This window comes from Labeo rohita, chromosome 17, assembly GCF_022985175.1.
Source record: "Labeo rohita strain BAU-BD-2019 chromosome 17, IGBB_LRoh.1.0, whole genome shotgun sequence".
NCBI lineage: Eukaryota > Metazoa > Chordata > Actinopteri > Cypriniformes > Cyprinidae > Labeo > Labeo rohita.
Window position 1 is genome coordinate 31,130,398 of NC_066885.1, and position 26,824 is coordinate 31,157,221.

Below are 26,824 nucleotides of genomic sequence, written 5' to 3' on the forward strand. Positions count from 1 at the left end.
AAATAATCCAAAACGGGAACAGGAACAAACTGGAACAGCAGGGAAAAACACATGCAAACATGATGTAAACTAACATTATATGACATTAAGAATGGAACAAGAAACAAGGAGCTGAACTTATACAAGACAGCTAATTAGACAAAGACAGCTGGGAGTGATAAACCAATGACGACTTAAGCAACGGAACAGGAAAGACCAAATAAGGGAGCCATGGCGGGTCAGGGAGCTCAGGGAGCCACGGCGGGTCATACAGTCCAGGATGCCATGGCAGGTCAGGGAGCTCGGGGGAGCCACGGCGGAGCATACAGTCTGGGATGCCATGGCGGATCGGGGAGCTCGGGGAGCCATGGCCGAGCACAGTCCGAGCGGCCATGGCGGAGCACACAGTTAATAAGCGTAGCCCCCCCCCCCCCTCCAAAATTTTCTTGGGGGAAAATAGGGTATTGTCAGCCCGGGAGAGTACAGGAGGACCGGGCTTAGGAGGTGCTGGCTCAGGAGGGCGCTCTGGAGGCGCTGGCTCAGGAGGGCACTGGCACAGGAGGGGGCTCGGGAGGCGCGGGCTCTGGAGGGCCCTTGGGCGGCACAGGCTCTGGAGGGTGCTTTGGAGGACTGGACGGGACCAGCAGAGAAAAAGGAGAGAGCCCAGAGAAATCACCACCCATAGGGATCGTCAGGTCCATAATGCGGCCGGAGTCCATGAGCAGGCCGCGGGTTCTGAGCTGAGGATGAGGGAGAAGCTCTGGAGGACTAGGGAGAGCGAGGGAAGAATGGAGGGAGTAAGCCTCTTGGAGCAGCAGGTGGAGGACGCTGGCTGGTGGTGAGCTGGAGTGTCCGCGTGTTTTCGGATGGGGGGGAAGATTAGAATCGACATCGACATAGAAGTTGGAGTTACTGAGAACAAGGACATAGTTAATAAACTCCGCTATGGGTCTGTGGCAATCGTCAGGAGTCACGGAACAAAACAACTGGTCGTCTTTTAGCCCCATCTGAAAACGCGTTAATCATCGAGTCGCTCCAACTCACCAGATGTAACACGCTCAGAAATTCCTCCACATACTGCTCCAAAGGCTTGTCCGCCTGCTGGATGTTAAGGAGGAATTCCTCAGCCCAGAACATCTTTGGTTGTGGTCCGTTCTTCTGTCAGGGTCGTGTGTGGGAAGGAGTCGCAGGAATGTGGAAATAATGAAAACATGCTTTAATAAAATAATCCAAAACGGGAACAGGATCAAACTGGAACAGCAGGGAAAAACACATGCAAACACAACGTAAACTAACATTATATGACATTAAGAATGGAACAAGAAACAAGGAACTGAATCAAACTTATATAAGACAGCTAATTAGACAAAGACAGGTGGGAGTGACAAACCAATGACGACTTAAGCAACGGAACAGGAAAGACCAAATAAGGACACAAGAGGGCAAAACCAACAAAACAGTCCACAGGGGTGTGACAATAACACTTTCAGTAAGGTAAGTGAGTAAGGCAAAGCCAGGGGCATAGCCACCATTTCAGAAGTGAGGGGGGCAGAAATGTCAATATAATAATACATTTTATTTTGGTCTAATTGATAGGCTTTATTATTATTATTATTATTATTATTATTATTAATATTATTATTATCTCATAATTTCAATTGGCTGAAAAAATCAAATACACTGCTGGACAATAGTTAGTAATTTGTATACTATAATATTTTTTCCTATATTTTCCTAATGACAATTTAATGATGTGTTTGTATGTTTATATATTTGTTTATATAACACTTTTTCCATTTTTATTACAGAATAAGGCAGAAGATATATTTTATAGTTTCCATAGTCTACTGTAATAAATGCTATGTCAATTAGCACTGCATTATTTATATGCTATTTTATTACCTGGAGATGACTTATACCATATAATGTCACAATTATGTGTTTATTTCCTTAACATTTCAGCCGTCAAAACGTTTCTTTTTATTTAGCTTACTACAGTGAAAGCTGAATGCCTTTGTTCATATTAGGGATTTCCCGACACGTCATCTGGACTTTCTGTTCGAGAATGAAACATACACTGCATTAGAGTGTTTAGCACTCCATCATTTTTACATTGCCTTATTTTGGATGCAAATAAAATGCATATAGACTATCTTAAATTTAAATCTAGATTTATTCACATTGGCCCTTGACAATCTCTCCATGAACACACTAGCCTGAAAAAAGTGTGTGAGAAGAATTAAAATTTTATTAAAAGGGTGAGGGTGGAAGGGTGGATACTCAAACATCTGTCCGACACTAGGGGGGTGGAAAAGATGATACATGGGCTAAAGCAAAGGAAACAAAAAGTCATGTAGACTCGACACAGTATAGCACATTATGAAATAATTATACAAAACTGATTAAAACAATTCTAAAAGTGATTATTATTTATATGATAAATGAACATTTGAATGACCTGACCAAGTTCTGGAAATTGCCCAAATCATGTTCTGGTCTAAAAATTTCCACCAGTCTGACTAATTATTTAAAAGTAAGTGAGGCTGAAATCAATCATCGAGCATTTCTTTTGAGTAGAGTTGATGCCTAGGCTGGAAAATTCCAGAACATCAGTGTTTAAAAAGGTCCAAGTCCTCAGTGGCTGGTAGGTCATTTTGCTGTATGTACTGGAGAATATCCATCTGGTCCATAGCCTCAGCTCTGCTCAGCTGCAGATCAGTTGCTTGGGTCAAGGTGGAAGATTTCTGGATCTCAGGCTTGGCTTTTACTTTGGGCTTGGGTTTCATAGAAGGGTCTGGCCCAAATCTGACCGTCTTGCTGACAGTTAGGAGTTTATCCAAATCCAGTTCTACCCTAAAAAGAAGGAAGAAATCACATACTTGGATACGGTGGCAAGTTCTTAAGTGATATTTGAATAGAAGCATAAATGTAAATATTAAATTATATCATGATGTCGGCGCCGATAGCCTTGTGGGCAGCATGCCAACATACAGTGCCGTTGCACTCTGGGTGTCTCATGTTCGAATCTCGACTCGAGGACCTTTGCTGATCCTGCCCCCATCTCTCTTTCTCCCACTTCACTTCCTGTCACTTCTAAACTGTCCTGTCATAATATAGGCAAAAAATAAATAAATATCATAATTGTGAACCTTTTTTGACTAACTCTCTTTACAGTATAAGTACTTTAAATCAGAAAATTACTTAATTTTTAATAGCCTACTGCATGACTAAAGTAGTTCCAGGTCTGTTGACCACAAAAAAGTTCTATACGATTACAAACATATTGCTTTGAAATTATATTATGAAAAATGAAAAATACAGATAAATCTAAATTCTAAAAAATCTAAATCTAAATCTAAAATCTAAAGAGTTTTTATGCATTTTTATAATTTTATGGGTAGTAGCCTGGGTGGTCTGAGGGTTACAGTGAGGGCTTCCCCTCCAAGGAACCAACCCCTCACCCCACTTGCGGTCAGACCCAGTGATGACGCCTATGTTTGCCTGGACCGCCAAGAGGGTCGGGCTCGAGTGGAAACCTCTACCGTGTCCAGAGCCGTGTCCAAGTTGTATGATTGGTTTTTTAGGGCTGCTCGCACTGGCTATTACCGTCCTACCCCGGTCCTGTTCTTCCCAAAGGTGCATGAAGACTTTACTAGGTCATGGACAGCACCTTTTACTGCCAGAACAAACCCAGTATCTCCTCCTTCTTGTGGAGGGGGATAGTGGTTTTACAGAGGAGATGCTTTTTGTCATTTTTTTAACGCAATTTTTTAATGCCATGCCCTGCATCCCCCCTCAATTCAAGACCTGTCAGCCCCAAGATTGGTTTGCAGCAATCAACCTAAAGGACACATACTTTCATGTCTCGATTTTCCTTTGACACAGGCCGTTCCTGCACTTTGCGTTCGAGGGTCGAGCACATCAGTAGAAAGTCCTACCCTTCGGGCTGTCCCTGTCTCCCCACATTCATGTTTATTCATGACTCGCTCATACTGGCACAGTCATGAGATCAGTTCTGTGAACACAGGGACTTGGTGCTCAGTCACCTCAGCCAGTTGGTTCTTCAGGTCAACTGAGAAAAAAAGAGCAAACTCTTCCCTGTTCAGAAAATCTCTTTTCTTGGGATGGAGCTGGATTTGGTTGAACATACAACACACCTTGGTGTAACGAATGCAAAAGTGAACACATTTTTACCTTCAAAAATTCCTGGGCTGCTTTTGCTGTATGTTTTGGGTCATCGTCCATTTGTACTATGAAGCGCCGCACCAATCAACCTTGCTGTATTTGACTGAATCTGGGCAGAGTATATCCCTGTACACTTCAGAATTCATCCGGCTGCTTTTATCTTCTGTCACGTCATCAATAAACTCCAGTAACGCCATGCTACTGGAAGCTATGCATGCTCATGCTGTCACACTGCTCCACCATGTTTCACAGATGCTGTTGTATGCTTTGGATCATGAGCTGCTCCAAGCCTTCTCCACACTTTTTTCTTCCTGTTATTCTGGTACAGGTTGATCTTAATTTCAGCCACCCAAAGAATGCTTTTCCAGAAGTGGTCTGGCTTTTTTTAGATGTTTTTGTCAAAGTCTAATCTGGCCTTATTTGCACCTTGTGGTGAACCTTCTGTATTTGCTCTTGTGAAGTCTTCTCTTGATTGTAGATTTTGACAGTGACACGCCTTCTTCCTGAAGAGTGTTCTTTACTTGGCTGGATGTTGTGAAACGTTTTTTCTTTACCATGGAGAGGATCATCCAATCATCCACCACTGTTGTTCTCTGTGAATGTCGGCATGTCCCCAACTACACCACTGTTTGTAAAGTTACTTCAGTAGAATGTCTGTTCGAGGACCATCAAATTAAAATGTTACAGAAAGAGTGTACTAATACTAATGACTGATAGTTAACATGTAGTTGGAGAGTTACTTATAGTGAGCAGAATATCTAAAGTTAACTATCAAAATGAAGTATTACCTTTAGCTCAAAGGGATTTAATAATTGTATTTATAGGGAATTTTGACAGAGTTAAGGTAGAGTGAGGGAAAACGCCCCCTTGGTGTAGATTAGATCCAATTAAATGCTATTTACACTAAGTGAAAATAACATAATTTCTTAGCAATAGATGCTGTTTACACTTGCTATTTTACACGTGCAAATAGTGATAGATGCTGGTAGAACTGATTACATTTAACCTGGACACATAACACGCTAACAGATTTATAAAATTCAAATGCGTTAAAGAATTGTTAGGCTGCATTAATTAGGTCAGCTGGAACCAGGAACACTTCCCATAACACCCAGTATACTTGCTAAATAATAAGAAGAATGGCATCTACACTAATATTAGTCTGGTTCATTCTTATTCCGAGGTCACCACAGCTACTCAGATCCAGTCTGAATTCAGATCAGATGGTCACTGCAGTCACCTGGATCCAGTCTGTATTAAGTCCAGATAGTGGATCAACACTTAGAGACGACCTCTACAGCCCCAAATGTCAGCGGAGACCATGACATCTAGAGCCCCAGAGACGGATCCCTTGCAAAGACCTCGTCACCTAGATGTCCATCGGCACAAGACCACGGGAACCAGATGAATCCTCTGCACAATCTGACTTTGCTGCGACACAGGCGCGGTTTCCTTTACTACACACAAGTGTGCGTGACACTTGCGGTGATTTCAGCGTCTGCCATAGAAAATGCATGAACAACATCTCCAGAACTGCTCTGCACTATAAAAAGTAATTTGTTAAGTTTACTTAATTCAAGAAATAGGGAAATAGTGAGGGAAATATTAGGAAATAGTGCATCAATAATGCAAAAGGGCAACAGTAAACATTCAATTTTCAGGTAAAGGCAGTTCCTCAATGGATTCAATGATGTCATCATCTAGCTCAGTTCAGTTCAAATAAAATACAATATCGTGTAAAGAACAAGTGTCCCCAACTAAGCAAGCCAGAGGCGACAGCGGCAAGGAACCAAAACTCCATCTGTGAAAAATGGAGAAAAAAACCTTGGGAGAAACCAGGCTCAGTCAAATGTATTCCTTACTTATTCTGAGTCCTGTTTACTTAAGCCATTTAAGTTTTGTCAACTTAATTTAATCTGTGATCTGAGAAACACTATACCTAGTTAAAAAACACTACACTAAAAAAGCAGTTCTCCTCTGGCAACACAAACCAGCAGTTTAATTCCAGGCTGCAGCAAAGTCAGACTATGCAGAGGACTCAACAGGTTCCGTGGTCTTGTGCCGATGGCCATCTATGTGATGTGGTCCTCACTGGGGATCTGTCTCTGGGCTCACACTATTGACAATAAACACTACTGGCTACTCTAAAAAGGAGCAAAGCCAATTAACATGTCCCACCATTGTCTTCCTGTTTCAACTGAAATTACGTCAATACATTGAATAATGCTGCACATTTTAAGGCACTTCAGTAGACCTTTAATCTGGATATTAATTCGAATAATCAAATTCATTTGAAGAACCAAATTAACCAGAGAACAGTTATCACAATTAGAAGATCTGGCATCTATCAAATCATCTTAGATGTATTAAGCAAGGTACGAAAAAAGGACCCCAGAGCACACTGGACATCACTTTGTCTAAAAATAATAATTTACTGTTTTGATTACTAAATAGTCAAAGTATTTACCTATGTATGTTTTAAAGTTAGTTGGTATCTAATGAACTACAATAAAAAAAAGCAAAAACATAATCAATTATAAACAATAATCAATAATAATAATAACACTTTGATCCAACCTGAAGAGCTCATCTGTATCTTCATCCACTTTAGAATCTGTAGATTTAATGCCGTTGTTGGTCTTAGAAAACAGCAAAGTGTCAGTGTTTCTTAAGTGTGCACTGTCAAACAGCTTCATGTCACCTATGGGAGGAAAGGACACAAAAGAAACATGTCAGTTGTTAAAGAAAAACCAACCCCAATCTCAACTTTTTAATAAGATTTACGGTTTCAACTAATTAACGTTTGTTTTAGTATGAATTTCAGATCATCAGAATTGTCCATTTTGAGTGGTATTTTGAGTGATAGCCAAATGTCAGCAAAAAATTGTTAGTGATTATGCAAAGCTAACCTCCATTATCAAATGGTTATTTGCATTCAGTGTAGATGCTATTTACACTGAGTGTAACTAGTAGTAAGGAAGAGGGGGGCACAACCTAACACTTCTTGTCTTTATCAGTTTGTGTAAATCATGCGGTTCAGAATATATATTTTTCCACATTAATTTCAGACTTGTCTAATACAAATATGTGGTTTTGTTTTGTAATTACAGTGTATACTTTTTTCTTTATTTACCCCAAAATAATGGAAGTGAAATGTGGCAGCACGTTGTAACATGATCATAGGATCACTGACTCTCAGGACCAGATTTACTAACAGCTTGCGTCAGCGCAAACCGTCTTTTGGCGTTAAAATAGTCAGGATTTACTAAAGATGCACAGTGAAGAATTAGTGCTGAAAAGGAATGAGCACTGTTATTTTTGTACCTGACCTTATTGAATATGTATTTGTAGGAGTTTCCCTTTCAGACGCAAAATTTATGGAAGGAGATATTAAAATAGATCACGCAACGTGATTTACTAACGTTTACGCTCTTCAAATTACTGTTATTTGCGCCCAAAAAAAAAAGCATGTCTTAAACCATTGTTTCCCAATGCCAGTCCTCACGTCCCACGTATTTTCCACAAGTATTAATTTATTTAGAATGCCAGAAGAACACATTATCCTAAAATATTGTTTGCCAAGCCATGTTATTTTCAATTTGCATCAGGAAATAAAAGATGACTTGGAACCCTCAACTAGGAGGAGTCACACAATACCAGGTCTATCAAAACTTCTTGCAACCCCTTATTTTTTGAGAGCAGCCGAGAGCTTCAAAAAGGTTGGGCATTCCAGGACTTTATGCAAATATCCAGCGAAAACCACCGGTAGGCAAGGCAAAACTTTGACGTTTGTTTTTGACGAGTGTTTGCTGAACTGGTGGATTACTGAGCTAAAATCACTTGTCATTGAAAAAGTCATGTTTTATTTAGGGCTATGTTTCATCATTCTGAATTTTAGGTTGTACATAGACAGCGCTAATAAAGTGTTTAGTTTGCAAACTGGTGTTAAAAGAAGAAGATGAAATGCAAACAGGGTGTAAACATAAATTTGAGACGCCCCAAAAGCAGTGGCGTTGTAGCATTGCGAGCAGCACTGAGCGAAGATTTGATGCTATAGTGGAAACGCACCATTATTCTTTATTTGTGGCTACGCTGATTTGGGCTGCACTTGGTATATTGGGTTGGTTGATAGGTAAATTTTAATTTGCGCGTTGTCAGTAAATCACCCGCAGAAATTTCCACGCCTATTGGCATTGCTTGGGAATTGCACTCTCACTATAATTTGCCCTGTTTAGTAAAACTGGCCCTCAGCCATTATTCACATGGTGCTTCGCATGGTTTCTCATTAAAATTCATGAAAGTAATTAGTGTAATTACACCACTAATCTAATATAGCATACTTCTAATAATAGCAGGGCACATTGTAATGCAAAGTCACAATGTTCCCCATCTGCACAACTGGAATTTAAAACCAGTTTGTCTTCTGATAGTTAGCAAAGCATTGGAAAACTAAACTGCTCAATAACAGATTGGCGATTAAAATCAGCAGATTTGTCTGATTTTAAATAATGCTAAAAACTGAGATGAAAATTGTACTTCAGTCAGAAATTTATTTTTGCTCTGATTAAATAAATGTAATATCTTCAAAAGAGTTTTGAATTTTGAAACAATTATTCTTTGCAAAGTGTTGATATGGCTTTTAAGTTTTGAGCTAGCATGTGTGGAAATGTTTAAACCATGTGTGTTATAACTAACCCCTTGTTAGTTCATGCCTTGTGCACCCCAGATGCTGTTTGCATTGGTATAAACAGTATTTTCAAATACAAATAATGACTATCTATTTACACAAAATGTTAAATAAATAAATAAGTTGTATGTTATTTATACTTGCTATTTGTACTTACTGTGTTGTTAAACAAACACAGCTAAGTTTAAATATTGTAAGAAACTGTAATAATTACCTTCTACTGCAGGTGAAAACAGTTTCTTTTCTGGGTCATCATCCTCATCAAACAGTGTTTTTGGTTTGAGTTTAGGGACTGATTTGGCATTCTTTAAATTCACATGTCTCTTAAACCTAGGACAAAGTAAGATGATATGTTTCAAGAAATGCTCTAAATCTAGGGCCATATTCACAAAACATCTTAAAAAGTAGCTCCTAACTTGCTGATTTTGAAGAAACTCCTAAAAGTAATGTGCGTGTCAGTCCTAATTTTAAGACTCATACATTTTTGCTCTATGAGTATTTCACAACACATTTTAGCACTAAAACCAGCTCCTAATTCTGAGCAAAGTTAGGGGACACCTTACTTTTAGTATTTGGTCACTAAGACCAAATAATAAACCATCCTGAAATGGCAGTTGCTGACAATCTACCTCAGAATATTTCAACGATATTTCCCTTTCATTTTACTATGTCCTTCTTTTCATGTCCAAGTTGGGCAAGAAGTGACAGCTGCTCCTGCATCCGGTTTGGTTTTCTTTTACGTTTACACAACATGCTACTATCAGCCATGATTATTCTAGTCCATTAATTAAAAGACTGCTTATATGCGTATTTGCTAATTATTTATGAGATGTAGACATGTTAGAGGCTGACAATTAGCTAAACATATACTTCTTTAATCAGTGACACCTAACCTACATATTCAATCTTTATTTGAATATGGCAACATGATACCTCGTTCTACAACATTTTTATGATTACATCATTGAAAAAGACCCATCCCCTATCAGCCAATCAATGTGGGCATAGTTAGCAACCTTGTCGACATCATCCATAGCTGCAAAGTCAACCCCGCCTTTTCTCTTAGCTTAAGATTTCTCCCCATTCTTTAGTAAAATTTCATTAAAAATAAATAAATAGGGGGGGAAAAGGTTTTAAAAGGGAACCTATACCTAAGAGCTTTTACTGCTAGGAGAGCTCTTAGTGATAAGATAAAATGTTTTGTGAATGCGGCCCCTGAACTAGATTAGTCTGTTATTCAATTTTTTGTAGAAAAAAGAAAAAAACTTAAGTGTGCTATTAGGGATAATCAACGGTTTGCTGTGCATTAAAGGATTTTAAATGCACAACGTGGAGGCTAAGAAGGCTAAGTTTGCCTCTGCAAAGTGCATTTAAAATCCTTTAATGCACAGCAAACCGTTGATTATCCAGCTTATTCCATGGTCATTTGTCAAGTTATAGACAAGTTAAAAGAAGAATTGCTCTTTCAAGCGCAATATTTGACCAAATGGGTAAAAAAGACGGTTACTTTTGTCAGTTATGACACGCAGCTCTAGCATTCTGCCGGCTTCAAATCAGACACAGAGATGAAATAGTGCGGTAAGATCACTGGTAAGATCACTTTTATTTGAATGGATTATAGCATTTGCTTTAGTAAATTATCTAACGACCAAGAGAAAGAGAAGGCAAGAGAGAGAGAAAGAGAGAAATGGCAGTTGTGTGTGTGTGTGCGTACCTGCCTGCATGCTGTGCATCTGCGCGTCTCTCTCCACAAACAACAAATTCATTCAAAAACAGTGGTTTTACCACCTCGTTGCTGAGGAATATAATATAGCGATCTACTATCTAGGCTATTTTATTAATGAGAATTGCGGAGAAACACTGACAAGAGGTTTATGTATGAGGGCAGGGCAATCCAACCTCTGTGTGTGTGTGTGCGTTTGCATCAATTAAAGCAGCACATTAATATAGAACGGTGGTTAAACTGACTTGGAACTACCTGTGCATTAAATGGTTTTACTGCATACCTGCCAGTCAATCAGAATCCAGTAGCCAGACATTCCATGGAATAAGTATACTTTTAAACTCATCAAATCATATTAGATTATTCATGCTTGATGCATGTCTGCAATCAGCTTCACTTTATTTTCTTTATTAATCACATATGAAACAGAGTCCATTGAGTCTGCAGCGCAATTTCTGATGAAGCTCTGTTTCAAGGCTTTAACAAAGCCTTATTTTGTTCAATCACATGCAAACTTTGGTTTGTATGTTGAATCCATACCTTTCTTTAGTGGTGTACTTGGCACTTGGAATATTGAAATTACTATTTCTAAGAAATAAATGATGTTAAATTTACCAAGAGAAAATATGTTAAAATGACCCTTTTATAATTTAAAGGGCTTTTAAATTTTTTATATAATTTAATTAAATTAAATGATATAATATATACAAATATTAAATATTTAATTATAAAAGGGCTGTTCCACCAAATGGGTACCATTTGCTTCGAAAAAAAACAAAACAAAAAAACAAAACAACAACAACAACAATAATAATAATCTTTTTTAAGACTGAATCTAGTAATATGTTATTCAAACTATTCAACATGTGTATTGGTCAATCTCAGGTAACTTTATTTGATTTTTTACACAGTTTTTAAGTGGAAGATGGATGCATTTTTCTTAGTCTTGTTATGAAAACTCGTATGTCTTTTAAAAAGCATGTTTACAAATATGTCTACACATTTCTTCATTTTCCCCTCAGGCATGTGTTTTTTGTTTAGTTATTTGTTTGTTTGTTTGTTTTTTAAGAAATTGTTGGTTTCATAGTCAAGATTATATTAAATTATTATATTATAAATTATATTAGATTAGATTTTTATATATTAATAAAAATCACTCTTTATCTACACAAGAAGTACTTTTCTAAAGTACACAAACCCATTTTTTTTCATTCATTTTAAAGGAATGAAACTGGTTAACAGAAATGAGTATCCATTATATGTGTATATAGGTTTGACTACAGATGTAAGGTATTAAAAAACAAACAAAAAAAATGTGTTAGTTTTATGTTTAGGGATAGAGGACGAGTAATGAGATGAGATATAAATAACAAAAAATAATAAATAGAAAATAATAAATTCAAATTAATATAAAAATTCCACACAATTCCATGAATGGGTCTAGTACAGTACATAATTGCCACAGGACAGAAATTGCATGTACATTTTCTGTCATACTTGCAGAAATGTAACATAAAACAACAATGCAGGAACAACCATAAGTCATTGCCTTAGTGTGGACAGAAATTGTCTAATTTATTTAGATTAACCTGTCAGGACTCGGGTATGATCTGTCCATTTTGCTGCGAGGTTTTTCTATTTTTATGGTGTTTGTTTGTTTTATTCGTTACGTCTAATTTTTCTACTCTTTTATTCGTTTTGGTTTTCATTCTCTTTCTTTCTCTCTCTCTCTCTCTCTCTCTCTCTCTCTCTGTCTCTCTCTCTCTCTCCACTTCCGGTGCGGGTGTTGAGTGTGAGCGGACTGAGTGGTGCGAGTACGGGCGCTGAGTGTGAGTGAACCCTGTTTCTTTCTCTACTTCTTGCTTTGGTTTTTTTGTTGTTTTCTCCATCTGGTTTTTGATACCTCCTTTGATGTGTTGGGCCGTGTGCTGCTGCTCATTGCGCGAGCAGTATGACGGCCCCGCGGTCACGGAGTTTAAGTAATCTCAAGCGACGCCACGGTGTGAAAGTGGCGTCTGCGGTGAGTGTGGAGGATTGTTGCCTGGCGATAGGTGAGGTCGTAGGGCATGAACATATCATGTCAGCCTCCAGAATGAACAGTGCCACAGTTGTTTTTCTTAGTTCGGTGGAAGAAGCAAATGAGTTAGTCGAAACTGGTATAGTTATTGAAAATCTTTTCACGCCTGTACTCCCGCTTTCCATGCCATCTAAGAAAGTTTTGCTGTCTAATGTGCCGCCTTTCGTGAGCGATAAAACTTTGGTTAGAATTATGTCTCGGTATGAAAAATGGTGTCACCTATCAAAATGATGTTGTTGTTGTTGTTGTTGTTGTAAGTCCCCACTTTTGAAGCATGTGTTCTCATTTAGACACTCTCTTTTTATGATCTTAAAGGAGGATGAAGAGCTTGATTTGTCACTTCATCTTAAAATTGATGATTGTGATTATGTTATTTATGCTACAACAGAAAAAATGAAATGCTTCAACTGCGGGGAGATCGGTCATTTAATTTGCGCATGTCCTAACAGGACAAATGAAAACAGACCGGTGGTTGATGATAGTGCGGGTGGGGTCGGTGAGTTGGCTGAGGCCGGACCATCAAATGCTGCTTCGCCTGGGACAGTGAGTAAGGGGGTGACAGCTCAGGCAACTAATTCTAAAGCTGCAGTTAAAGAAAGCACTTCGACTAACGCTGATGGTTTAATTTTTAAATCTGTTGTGCAAAAAGATTTGTTAAGAGATGGGAGCGTGGTTAATGTTTTGCAGTCCAACTTGAGTTTGGATGGCGTTGACACGGAGGCGGAGCAGAGCCAATTTAAGGTTCCAACAAAGAGAAAAAAGGCAGACGATTTTCAAAGTAGTAAAGCAAAAAAAGTGGATGTGGAAGATGTACATTGTGATGATGACATGGAAAGCGGTAGTGAGGCCTCTGATTCTAGCGTGAGCTTATCTCAGAGTGATTTTTCTTCTCGCAGCTATGAAGTGGATGATATTAAACTCTTTCTTAAGGTTACTAAAAATAAAAGAGGGGTGCGTGTAATTGAGTACTTTCCTGATACGAAACAATTTGTTGACAAAACTAGGCTCTTTATGTCAGAAGGTTTGTTTACGAATAAAGAAATCTATCGATTAAAAAAGATAGTGAGACAGCTTTCCTCTGGTGACACAAATGAAGAAAAAGTTTAGTACCAGGTTCATGGAAAAAGGTGTGTGTACAGTCTTATGTTTGTTCTTTTTCTTTTTTCTTAACATTTGTGAGGTTAATATTGCAACAATAAATGTAAATGGTCTAAGGGAAAGGGTAAAAAGAGCTGAAGTGTTTGAGGTGATTAAACAAAAAAGAATTGATATTGCCATGTTGCAAGAAACTCACAGTGATCTGAGAAATGCTGCTGATTGGGCAGCTGAGTGGGATGGAGTCTCAATTTTGAGTCATGGCACCTCACTCAGTGGAGGGGTTGCCATTCTTTTTGCTAAAAATTTTAATCCATGCACATATCAGGTGGAGGAAGTAGTCAAAGGTAGGCTTTTAAAAGTAAGAGCCACTTTTGATAAATATACTTTAATTTTTATTTGTGTGTATGTTCCTACTTCAGCTGTTGAGAGAATGGTGTTTTTAAATACACTTTGTTCTGTAATGCAGAAATGTTGTGTAGAGGATTACTTATTTTTGGGTGGGGATTTTAATTGTACCATGTCAAATTTAGATAGAAACCATATTGAACCTCATCAGCCATCACGCAATCGTTTGATTCAATTTGTTAAGACACATGAGCTGTGTGATATTTGGAGGCGGCTAAATGGGACACAAAGACAATATACTTGGGCTCACTCTTGTGACACTGTTATTTCTTTGGCTAGGTTGGATCGGTTTTATGTTTATAAACATCAGTGTAGTATTGTAAGAAAATGTTTAATCACCCCACTGGGTTTTACTGATCATAGTATGGTACAGTGTTCTGTGTTTTTGAACTGTATTACATTAAAGAGTGCATACTACTGGCAGCTAAATGTTAATTTGTTAAGTGATAATTATTTTAAAGAAATGTTCAAAGTGTTTTGGGGCGAGTACAGAAGTACAAAGGAATCTTTCACTTCTTTAAGACAATGGTGGAACTTTGGAAAAAATTCAAATTAAACAGTTTTGTATACAGTATGCTCAAAACGTCGCTAAAGAGACTGTTTTAGTTATGAACACTTTGGAGGCCGAGATTTTGAAGCTTCAGGATTTGGCTGAGTCAGCTGGTGTCAGAAGTTATCTTGACACTCTGATTAATAAGAAGACGTAGTTGGCTGATTTGCTGGGTTTTAAGGCACAGGGGGCTCTGATCAGATCACCGTTTCAGAGTGCAAATCAGATGGATGCGCCTTCCAAGTTTTTTTTTTAACTTGGAAAAGAAGAATGGTCAAGGTAGAGCCATTCATGCTTTGCGCTCTGATTCTAGTAAACTACTGACAGACCCTGCAGAAATTCGTAGGAGAGCAGTTGTGTTTTATGAAAATTTGTATAAGAATGAACTTGGAGCAGGATATGAGGGTTAGAGTGATTTTTTTTTTTTAATGACTTGCCGCAGCCATCGGAGGAAGCCAATGCCGAAATCTCAGGTGCTTTGAGTGAGGCAGAGCTGTATAAGGCCCTCCAAGGAACGGAGTCGGGAAAGAAATTGATGGTTTACCAGTTGACTGGTACAAGGCATTCTGGGCTGAGCTGAAAGAGGATCTGCTAGAGGTTTTGAACGAAAGCCTGGCTGAAGGCCAATTGCCTCTGAGCTGCCGCAGAGCAGTGTGGACCCTCTTGCCCAAGAAAGGTGACCTTACTGACATCAAGTGCTGGCGACCTGTATCCTTGCTCTGTAGCGACTACAAGCTGCTCTCCAAAGTGTTGGTGAATCGGTTAGCAGGGGTGATGAGTGGTGTTATCCATTCTGACCAGACCTACTGTGTCCCCGGCAGATCAATATTTGATTATATTTTTTTAGTGCGAGATTTGTTCGAGGTCTCCAAGGTGCTTAATTTGGATTGTGGTTTAATTTCTTTAGATCAGGAAAAAGCCTTTGATCGCGTGGAGCATTGTTATCTTTGGAAAGTTTTAAAATCTTTTGGTTTTTGTCAAAAGTTTACTGATTGCATTAAAGTTCTCTATAGTGACGTGGAGAGCATTCTTAAAATCAATGGTGGTTTATGTGCTCCTTTTAAAGTATATAGGGGTGTCAGGCAAGAGTGTTCATTATCTGGCATGCTTTACTCTTTGGCAATTGAACCTCTTTTATATCAAATAAGGGCTAAATTACAAGGTATATGTCTGTCGAATTGTAAAGAAAATCTCGTATTGTCGGCTTATGCTGATGATGTGGTAGTTATGATTAGCAGGCAAAGTGATATACAGAATTTGTCAAAGCTGCTCCCGACCTTTAGAGGTTTATCATCTGCAGTTTATCAACTGAGGGTTTAAGTTGGAGAACATCAGGTTTTAAGTATTTAGGTGTGTTTTTGGGAAATGATTCAACAATGCAAAAGAATTGGGAAGGAATCTTTGAGAAAATTAAAGGTCGTCTGGAAAAATGGAAATGGTTATCTCCTAAGATGTCATATAGAGGTCGCATTTTAATAGTTAATAATTTAGTAGTGTCATCCTTATGGCACAAATTTGCATGTGTTGATCCTCCTGCTCAATTGTTATCCAAAATATAAGCTATATTAGTTGACTTCCTCTGGGATAAATTGCATTGGGTCCTGCAGAGTGTGCTATTTCTGCCTAAAGAGGAGGGTGGGCAAGGCTTAATACATTTGCAAAGCAGGATAGCAACCTTCCGCTTGCAGCGTATCTAAAGGTTATTAGGTGGTTTTTTTTTCAGTGGACTTTGCTATCTAGCCTTCGTGATGGTCTTAGTAAGGCCAATCCAGTGGACTCATTCCCACTTTTGTATTTTTCCGTGAATTTGGAAGGTTTTTCTGGATTCTTTTTAGAAACTGTTGGTTCTGTGTATGTTGATTTTTTTTATCTTGTGTTGGGAAAACACTATATAAGTTTTGTGTGATCAGTTTCAACAAGAAAAGTTTGGATGGGAAAGTTGATGCACCTTGGCGTGATTTTTTTAAATTGAGTGTGGATAGAAGGCCACAATGGAGAGCACTGTATAAACCACCATTGGTTAAAAGAGCAGGTGACTTGCAGTGGAGGGTCCTTCATGGTGCTATTGCAGTCAACTCCTTTGTTTCAGTTTTAAACCAAGAGATTGGGGTTAAATGCCCTTTTTGTAATGAAAGAGAAACAATTTTCCATGCTTTTGTGAAATGTGCTAGATTGCAACCATTGTTTTTGTTGTTAGGGAACATTTTTGCACTTTGCAATGAATCCTTTTCAATGGAAGTGTTCATTCTTGGTTTTAAGTATGCAAAGAAAAATAAATTCTCATGTCAGTTGTTGAATTTTTTAATAGGGCAGGCCAAGTTGGCGATTTATATGAGTAGGAAGAGAAAAATTGAACATGACCTAGAACAGAATGTGGTTGTTGTATTTGCAAACATGGTACAAGCAAGGATATTGACTGATTTTTATTATTATAAGCATATGGATGATCTTGGCACTTTTGAAAGCATTTGGTGTTATAACACCACGCAGGCATGGTATTAAAATAGTGCCTGCTTTTAATTGTTCGGTTGAAGATTGTGCTTTGGCTGTTGGAAAGGTTGTCGGGTATGATAGTATTGCGTCTGCCTCCCGAATTAATAGCGCTATAGTTATTTTTTTAAACGCTATAGAGAAGGTAAATAGTGTTGTTCAGAGTGGAGTTGTGATCCAAGATACGTTGGTTTCCGTTATACCGTTAATTCAACCAGCAAAAAAAATAAACCTCTCTAATGTTCCACCTTTTATAAAGGATGAGTTGTTACTGACAGAGCTGTCTAAGCATGGCAAGATCATGTCTCAAATGAAAAAAATACCGCTTGGCTGTAAGTCTCCATTGCTCAAACATGTTGTTTGTTTTAGACGGCAAGTGTATATAATTTTAAATAACGGTGCGGATTAAATGAATGTGGCGTTCAAATTTCGAATTGACGGATTTGATTATGTCATTTTTGCATCTTCCGAAACAATGAAGTGCTTTGTTTGCGGCCAAGAAGGACATACTAAACAAGTGTGCCCTGAAAAGGTTGAGGGTACAGATGTTGTTGTCCCGACAAATGAAAATGCCGGTAGCAGTAATGGGAAGCAGGCTAGTGTTGCTAATACATTGACTAATGCGCGAAAGGAGCACGGAGATGGTGAAAACAGAAAGAGTGTTGATGTTGGTGGGGTTGAAGGTGAGGAAAGTATGGTTGTTGTTTCAGGAGGTGTAGAAAGTACAGAAAATGAGAATGAAAATGAAACTAATGTGAGTACTGACACTGTTGTTGCTGTAGCTGAATGTATTTTAGCTGAGGAGAATAAAAATACTGAGTTTGAAAAAGATGAGGCTTTGTTTAAAGCTCCTGCTAGCAAGAGGAAACGTGTTCGGAAATCCCCCAGAAAAACAACTGATGTAATGTTGATGGATCAACAAGCTGACAAGAGTGAGGAAACGGATTATAGTGCATTGGATGATTCTGATAGTGAAGCTGTAGATAGTAATAATGGGAAGGGTCAACAAAGTTATTCTTTTGCAAAAGTGAGAAGTTTTCTACAAAAGAAGAATATGAAGAATGTTCATGTTGTAGACTATTTTCAGGACCGGAAAGCATTTATTGAATCAGATGTTGTGATGTTGATGAGGGGAGAAGGTGAGGAGCAATTTACAATACAGGAGATTTATAGACTAAAGGAATTTGTTTCTAAAGTGAAGTTGGAATTAAAGAATGAAGATGGATTTGAAACTACATAGGTTACTTTTCCTTCAGTTACTGTGTGTTTTCATATGTCGTCTAAAATTATGTAATCAAATGAGTACAATAAAAGTAGGCACCCTTAATTTAATTGGTGCCAGAGATATGCAAAAAAGAGCATTATTTTTTGAGTTAGTTACTATAAAATATTGATGTAACATTTATACAGGAAACACATAGTGATTGTTTGAATGAAATTGACTGGAGAAAAGAATGAAAAGGGGAAGTATACTTTGCGCATTTGAATTCTATTAAAGGTGGAGTGGCTATCCTTTTTGCAGAAAGTTTTCTGCCAATTTCATGTGAAATAAAGCAAATGATACTTGGTAGGCTATTGGTTTTACGAGCAAAATTTCAAAAGTTTAATTTCTTTTTTCTTAATCTATATGCGCCCACAAATGGAACTGAAAAAAAATTGTTTTTCTTAAAAACCTCAGTGTTTTTTTTACAAAATTGTAACTCAGATGATTATCTTTTTGTGGGAGGGGATTTTAATTGTACAGAAAATGAGGCTCTTGACAGGAACCATTTGGAGCCTCATATTGCTTCAAGTCGTGTAATACGTGAATTGATTGAAACCTACAGTTTATGCGATGTGTGGAGAGAACTGAACAATAACAACAGGCAGTATACATGGGCACATTCTAGAGATAATGTTATTTTAACGGCTAGGCTTGATAGGTTTTATTGTTTTAGATATCATTTTAATATTGTGAAAAAGTGTTCGATTATTCCAGTTGGGTTTTCGGACCACAGTTTGGTTTTATGTGAAGTGTTTATAGGCAATGTTAAAATAAGGAGTGCTTATTGGCATTTTAATGCATCCTTGTTGGGTGATATGAATTTTAGAGATGTGTTTTGTAGTTTTTGGGAAATTTTTAAAAGTAGGAAAAATTGTTTTAATGATTTAAGACAGTGGTGGGATTGTGGGAAAGTGGAAATAAAAGCATTATGTCAACAGTACGCTTTCAATGTCTCGCAGGATATTGTGCGCACAATGAGAAAACTTGAATCTGAGATTATCAATTTACAAAAGTTGGTTGAAGTTACTGGGGAAAAACAGTGTATTGATGCTCTTAAGTGCAAGAAGTCATTTCTTACAGACTTGCTGGGTATAAAGACACAAGGGGCTCTGGTTAGATCACGATATCAGATGCTCACACAAATGGATGCACCATCATAGTTTTTTTTTTTGATTTAGAACGTAAAAATGGGCAGAGTCGATTTATTCACTCTATTCGAGCAGAAAACAGTCAGGAATTGAAAGAGTCCACAAGTATTAAGAGGCGGGCTGTACAATTCTATGCTGACTTATATAGTAGTGAATATAAAGAAAATGAGGTTTTGTCTGCCAAGTTTTATGATGGCTTGACAAAAATTACACAGGACTCTGTAGTAAAACTTGATAAGCCATTTACGGAGCAGGAGCTTTTAAGTGCTTTAAAAGATATGAAGCCTGGTAAAGCATCAGGCATTGATGGCCTCTCCGTGGAGTTTTATAAGGCTTTTTGGGGAGTGATGGGCAAGGACCTTTTGGATGTTTTAAATGAAAGTTTGACTGTGGGTTCCCTCTCTTTGAGCTGTAGGAGGGCAGTGGTTACCTTGCTGCCTAAGAAAGGTGATTTGCAGGAAATAAGGAATTGGCGACCTGTAAGTTTACTTTGTACAGATTTAAAGATTTTCTCCAAAGCCTTGGCCAATAGATTAAAAGATGTGATCGGGCAAGTGGTTCATTCTGACCAGACCTATTGTATACCCGGAAGGTCGATTATGGATAATATTATTCTTATCAGAGACATTTTCGATGTTTCTGGTTATCTTGATATTGACATAGGCTTTATTTCAATTGATCAGGAAAAAGCCTTTGATCGAATAGAGCATCAATATCTTTGGAATACACTTGATGCTTTTGGCTTTGGGTCCAAATTTAGTGGAATGATTAAAGTTTTGTATAAAGATATTGAGAGCGTACCGAAGATCAATGGTGGTTTGAGTGGCCCTTTTAAAGTTGGGAGAGGTATAAGGCAGGGTTGTGCTCTCTCTGTAATGTTGTATTCTTTGGCAACTGAACCAATGTTAAATAAGTTGCATTCTTGTATTGAAGGTTTTAGTTTAAAGAGTCACAGTGTTCAAAATCAAAAATCAGCATATGCAGATGATGTCATGATTTTAATCAATGGAAAAAAAGATGTTATTAATTTGACATCTATTGTTAATGAATTTGGTGTAATTTCTGCTGCGAGAGTAAACTGGGGGAAAAGTGATGCACTGATTAGAGGTAAATGGAAGAATGGTTTACCAAGTTTACCTGGTGAGTTGAATTAGAAAAGGAGTGCATCTTGGAGATGTTTCTGTGCAGCAGAAAAACTGGGATGGGATTATAGAAAAAATGGAGGGTAGACGAAAGAAATGGAGATGGATTCATTCCCAGTTATCTTTTAGAGGGAGAGTGCTAATATTGAATAACTTAATAGCTTCAACTATGTGGCACAAGCTCTCTTGTGTGGAACCGCCCACAGGACTATTATCACATTTACAAACAATATTGGTGGACTTTTTCTGGGATAGGCTGCACTGGGTCCCTCAAAGTGTGCTTTTTCTGCCAGTGGAGGAGGGAGGACAAGGTTTGGTCTCTTTATCAAGCAAATATGCAACGTTCCATTTACAGTTCATTCAGAAGTTCTTAACAGGCTCTGTGGATGTGATATGAACAGAAGTTGTGAAAAACATTCTGCACAGAGTTGATGGACTTGGACTAGATGCTGCTTTGTTCTTTACAGATACCAAAAAGTTACACTTGAGTGGACTATCTTCTTTTTACCATGGATTGTTTGGAAAGTTTGGGGCTCTTTCATTATTAAAAGACCAGAAAATGCTACCTCTCTGTTTTGGTTGTTGGAGGAGCCTTTAGTCAAGGGGGATCGATATTACGGATCTGTAACATGGACGCTGAGGCAGTAGTAGAATCCATTTGCGGTAGTTTTATTAAAGTAGACAGAGTACAGGAAAACAGGCAGAGGGTCAATACCGGAAGGCAGTCCAATGGCATACACAACACAATCGTAATCCAAGCAGCAGAGAGATAAAGCAGGCAGTGGGTTGAATACCGTGAAGTCAGTCCAGAAATAGCAAACAATCCGACAGGGGTAATCCGTAAACTCAATAGTCCATAAACAAATCAAGATAGCAACAGGTAATCCAACAGAGTAATGTAAACGCTCGGTAAGGCAGGTTAAACTGGCAATACTTCGCAAAGTCTTAAGCACATGGCCAGTCTTTAAATAGTGTCAAACAGGAAGTAGCAGTAGAAGCAGCAGAGGGAGCGTGCAGGCAGTCCTAGGGTGAGAGCTCCCTCTGCTGGCTTGGCGTTACAGAACCCCCCCCAGGAGCGACTCCTGACGCTCAAAACAACAACAGTCCAGGTGGGTGGGGGAACAGAGGCAAAACAGGGGGTGGGACGGAGGGCCAGGTCCATGTAGAGCAGGTGTGCCTGGATCGTGGAGCAGGGACAGACAGTGAAGCACTGGAGGACCTGGATCGTGGAGCAGTGGCAGACAGTGAAGCACTGGAGGACCTGGACCATGGAGCAGTGGCAGACAGTGAAACCTTGGAGGACCAGGGCCGTGGAGCTGTGGTAGACAGTGGAACCCTGAAGGACCTGGGCCGTGGAGCTGTGGCAGACAGTGGAACACTGGAGGTCCTGGGCCGTGGAGCAATAGCAGACCGTGAAACTTTGGAGGACCAGAGCCGTGGAGCAGTAGCAGACCGTGAAGTACTGGAGGGCCTGGGCCGTGGAGCAGTAGCAGACCGTGAAGTACTGGAGGGCCTGGGCCGTGGAGCAGTAGCAGACCGTGAAGTACTGGAGGGCCTGGGCCGTGGAGCAATGGCAGAGCAGGTAGAACAGGGAGCCATGGCGAGGCAGGCAGAGCAGGCAGAACAGGAAGCCATGGCGAGGCAGGCAGAGCAGGCATAACAGGGAGCCATTGCAGGGCAGGCAGAACAGGTAGAGCAAACAGGAGCAGAGATATCCACAGTGGGACTAATGACATGCAAAGCAGAGCGGTGTGTACATGAATGATTTCTTTGGTCTCCTTGATTGCGACATGGCAGGCAGAGAGTTCATCGTGTGGTAGGGAAGTTATAAATGGTCTTCCTGGCCGTGACAGGACAGGCAGAGAGTCCGTGGGGAAACGTCGCCCCTTTAGGAGATTCTGCAGCAGGAGCTGCCACTTCTGGGGGCATTGGCGCAGACTCATAGACAGGGGAGGCCTCTGGCGTAGACTCGTGGACAGGCGAGGCCTCTAGCGTAGACTTGTGGACAGGTGAGGCCTCTGGAGCAGACTCATGGACAGGTGAGGCCTCTGGAGCACAGTGTGCAGCCCACACACTGAAAATGGCTACAGCCATTACAGGCAGCACAGTAGATAGTGGGGTGTCTGTTGACCTTGAGGGTGCTGATGCTATGGGCTTGTGGCTTGTGAATGTGGGCTCTGCGTGGCTTGGGAGCGTGGGCTCTGCGTGGCTTGGGAGCGTGGGCTCTGCGTGGCTTGGGAGCGTGGGCCCTGCGTGGCCTGGGAGCGTGGGCCCTGCGTGGCTTGGGAGCATGGGCTCTGCGTGGCTTGGGAGCATGGGCTCTGGGGTTTCAGCTGAGACGTGATGTAATTTGGGAAGGTTAAAGGGGACCTGGTGAGGTTTTGGAAAGGACAACAGTTTCTTGCCTTGACTCAGGGAGGCCTGCCGTGGCTGGACTTGACTCGGGGAGGCCTGCTGTGGCCGGACTTGACTCGGGGAGGCCTGCTGTGGCCGGACTTGACTCGGGGAGGCCTGCCGTGGCCGGACTCGACTCGGGGAGGCCTGCCGTGGCCGGACTTGGTTCATGAAGATCAACTGTGGCTTGGCTTGGTTCATGGACGACAGCCGCAACTTGACTTGGCTCATGAAGAACAACCGTGGCTTGGCTTGGCTCATGGACGACAGCCGCAACGTGACTTGGCTCATGGAGATTAATTGGGGTGTGGCTTGGCTCAGGGAAGACAGCAGCAACTTGACTTGACTCGTGAAGATCTGCTGCAACATGGCTTGGCTCAGGAACAACATGGCTTGGCTCAGGAACAACATGGCTTGGCTCAGGAACAACAGCTGTAACGTGACTTGACTCGTGGGGAACAGCTGTGACTTGGCTTGACACGTGGGGCACAGCTGTGACTTGGCTTGACTCATGGGCCACAGCTGTGACTTGGCTTCACTCGTGGAGAACCACAGCTGTGTCTTGGCTTGACTCATGGAGAATAGCTGTAACTTGGCTTGATTCATGGGGAACAGCTGTGTCCTTTGCTTAAGTCATGGAGAACAGCAGCTTTGGTTTGACTCTACTCTGTTGCTTGACTTGACTCTGTTGCTTGGCCGGACGCTGAAGCTTGGCCGGACGCTGAAGCTTGACTTGACCCTGGAACTTGACTTGACCCTGGAGCTTGACTTGACCCTGGAGCTTGACTTGACTTGGAAGCTTTGGACTTTGGAGCAGCAGCTGTAGCTTGACTTGACACAGGAGACACAGCTGCAACTTGACCTGACTCTTGAAGATGCACCTGCAGCTTGACTTGGCTCTGCAGCTTGACTTGGCTCTGCAGCTGGACTCGAATCAGGGGTAGCTGCCGTGACATGAGCTCCCATACAGCCATTAGGGGTGAGTCCAGCACGTGGGCCATCATGAGGCGTGGCTTGGAGACAGCGATTATCTTGTGGAGTGGCTCTGGGATGGTGGCCATCTTGTGAACTGGCTTGGGGAAGGCGGCCATCTTGTGAACAGGTTTGGGGATGGCGGCCATCTTGTGGACTGGCTCTGGGATGGCGGCCATCTTGTGGACTGGCTCTGGGACGGCGGCCATCTTGTGAACTGGCTTGGAGATAGCAGCCATTTTCTGAGCTGGTTGTAGGAGGGTAGCCATGACAGGTGCAGACTCCGGACAGGCAGGAATGGCGTGAGCAGGCCCTGGAGCGGCAGGCATGGCTTGAGCAGGCCCTGGAGCGGCAGGCATGGCGTGAGCAGGCCCTGGAGCGGCAGGCATGGCGTGAGCAGCCCTGGAGCGGCAGGCACGGCGTGAGCAGGCCCTGGGACGGCAGACATGGAGTGAGCAGGCTGTGGCTTGGTGGACGTGACTTGAACAGGCCTTGGCTTGGCAGACATGACGTGAGCAGGCTTTGGCATGGCAGCAGACGTGACGCGAGCAGGCTGTGGCTTGGTGGACGTGACTTGAACAGGCCTTGACTTGGCAGGCATGACGTGAACCGGTTGTGGTCTGGCAGATTTGGAGTGAACAGGCTGTAGCTTGGCAGACGTGACATTAGCAGACTTGGTTTGAGGGGGTTCTGGCACAATGGTGACAATACCGGACATGAAGGTTGGGGTGTGAAGGGTCTCTGGTTTGCTTGATATGATGTGAGCTGGTTGTGGTGTGGTGGTTACTGCGGGATTGTGGGGTCCCTTGTCCGCAATCCCGACAGTAAAAGGTGAGCCGCTTAATCGGAGTGCGAGGTCGAGATAGCTTTCAAGAGTCCATTGTGGGGTATTGCGTGGCAGAAAACGTGATATGTTCTTGTCCAAACCAAAACGGAAAATGTCCAGAAGAAAAGTACCATTGAAATCTACCTGGTAACACAGTTCACAAAAGTCAGTCACGTAGTCCTCTATGGAACGGTCCCCTTGTCGGAGTCGGACGAGACGATCTGCTGGATTCATGGTTGGCCGTGTAACTTCCGCTGGATTCATGGGAGGCGAAGTATTCTGTAACATGGACGCTGAGGCAGTAAGAGAATCCATTTGCGGTAGTTTTATTAAAGTAGACAGAGTACAGGAAAACAGACAGAGGGTCAATACCGGAAGGCAGTCCAATGGCATACACAACACAATCGTAATCCAAGCAGCAGAGAGATAAAGCAGGCAGTGGGTCGAATACCATGAAGTCAGTCCAGAAATAGCAAACAATCCGACAGGGGTAATCCGTAAACTCAATAGTCCATAAACAAAGCAAGATAGCAACAGGTAATCCAACTGTCACAGAGGCAAGACAGGAAATGAATGATCGAGGAAAGGTCCCTGTGTAGCGTGATGGAAAACTCAAACGCGGAAACACACGAGTGAGCAGGTAAACCATGTGATTGATCTGAGAACGCTCCGTCTACGGAGTAGAGATTCCCACCAGGAAATCCGCGTTCTCACACGCACACAGACGGGTATATAAATAGCTCCGCAGAGCGGTACTCGCGTGAGTAGAGAGAGAAGATGAAAGATGACCTTCACAGTAGTCCAACATGAACTCAATGTCTGGTGCCAACCAAACCTTACTTCCTGTTTATATACCCGCGGAGATTACTTCCGGTGCCTCGTGACCTCACGTGATCCGGTGCGTACTACTACGCAGACGTGACGCGAGGTGGATACCCGACGACGGTAGTCCTGGATGAGAGTGGGGTCCAGGATGAACCGTCCGGGAACCCAAGACCGTTCCTCCGGGCCGTAGCCTTCCCAGTCGATGAGATACTGGATGCCACGGCCACGGCGGCGCGAGTCGAGGATTCTCCGAACGGTGTAGGCAGGACCACCGTCAATGATCCGGGGGGGGGGGCGGGAATCTGGGGAGACAGAGGAGAGAAGAAAACAGGTTTTAGTTGGGATTGATGGAAGACGGGATGGATCCGGAGGGAAGCAGGCAGCTGGAGCCGGAAGGTGACAGGGTTTAATCGGTGGGTGATCTTGAAGGGGCCGATGTAGCGGGAAGTGAGTTTCTTGGAGTCTGTCTTGAGATTGATGTTCCTGGTGGATAAGTAAACCCTGTCACCCACATGGAACAATCGTCCCGGAGGGTGTCGGCGGCGGTGCTGAATGATGTAGCGTCGGTTGGTCTTCTGGATGGCAGCACGAGCGTGGTTCCAAAGCCGCCGACACCGGCGGACCAACTGTTGGGCGGACGGAACTTCAACCTCCGGTTCCTGATGTTCAAATATGGGAGGTTGAAATCCGTAGCATACCTCGAATGGACTTAGGCCGGTGGTGGTGGAGGTGTGGAGGTTGTTGGATAATTTGGCCCAAACGAGGTAGCTAGCCCAAGAGCGCTGATGCTCGCTGGCAAAGCATCGGAGGTAGTGCTCCAGTTGTTGGTTGGCCCGCTCCGTCTGGCCGTTAGTCTGAGGATGGAATCCGGATGACAGACTGGAGGTGGTTCCGACCAGACGGCAGAAGGCCTGCCAGAATTTGGCCGTGAACTGGGGCCCTCTGTCCGCGACGATGTGCTTGGGGAACCCATGCAGGCGGACTACGTGTTCGAGAATTAACTCAGCGGTGGTTTTGGCAGAGGGGAGTCCGGAGAGAGCCACCAGGTGCACAGCTTTG

The 26,824-nt window shown here is 41.6% G+C and overlaps 1 protein-coding gene across 4 annotated transcripts in view; it reads right to left on the reverse strand.

Moving 5' to 3' along the window:
• Positions 1-2,207: 2,207 nt before the first annotated feature.
• The window catches only part of hs1bp3 (HCLS1 binding protein 3), a 48,935-nt gene continuing 24,318 nt past the window's right edge, over positions 2,208-26,824 (reverse strand). For 2 of the 4 annotated variants that reach the window (XM_051134122.1, XM_051134121.1), the window contains exons 5-7: positions 9,066-9,181; positions 6,742-6,865; positions 2,208-2,832 (exon numbers count right to left, since the gene is read on the reverse strand). In XM_051134122.1, coding sequence (XP_050990079.1) covers positions 2,589-2,832; positions 6,742-6,865; positions 9,066-9,181 — 484 coding nt within the window. In that variant the 3' untranslated portion in view covers positions 2,208-2,588. The other 2 variants (XR_007829589.1, XM_051134123.1) reach the window with 2 other exon arrangements.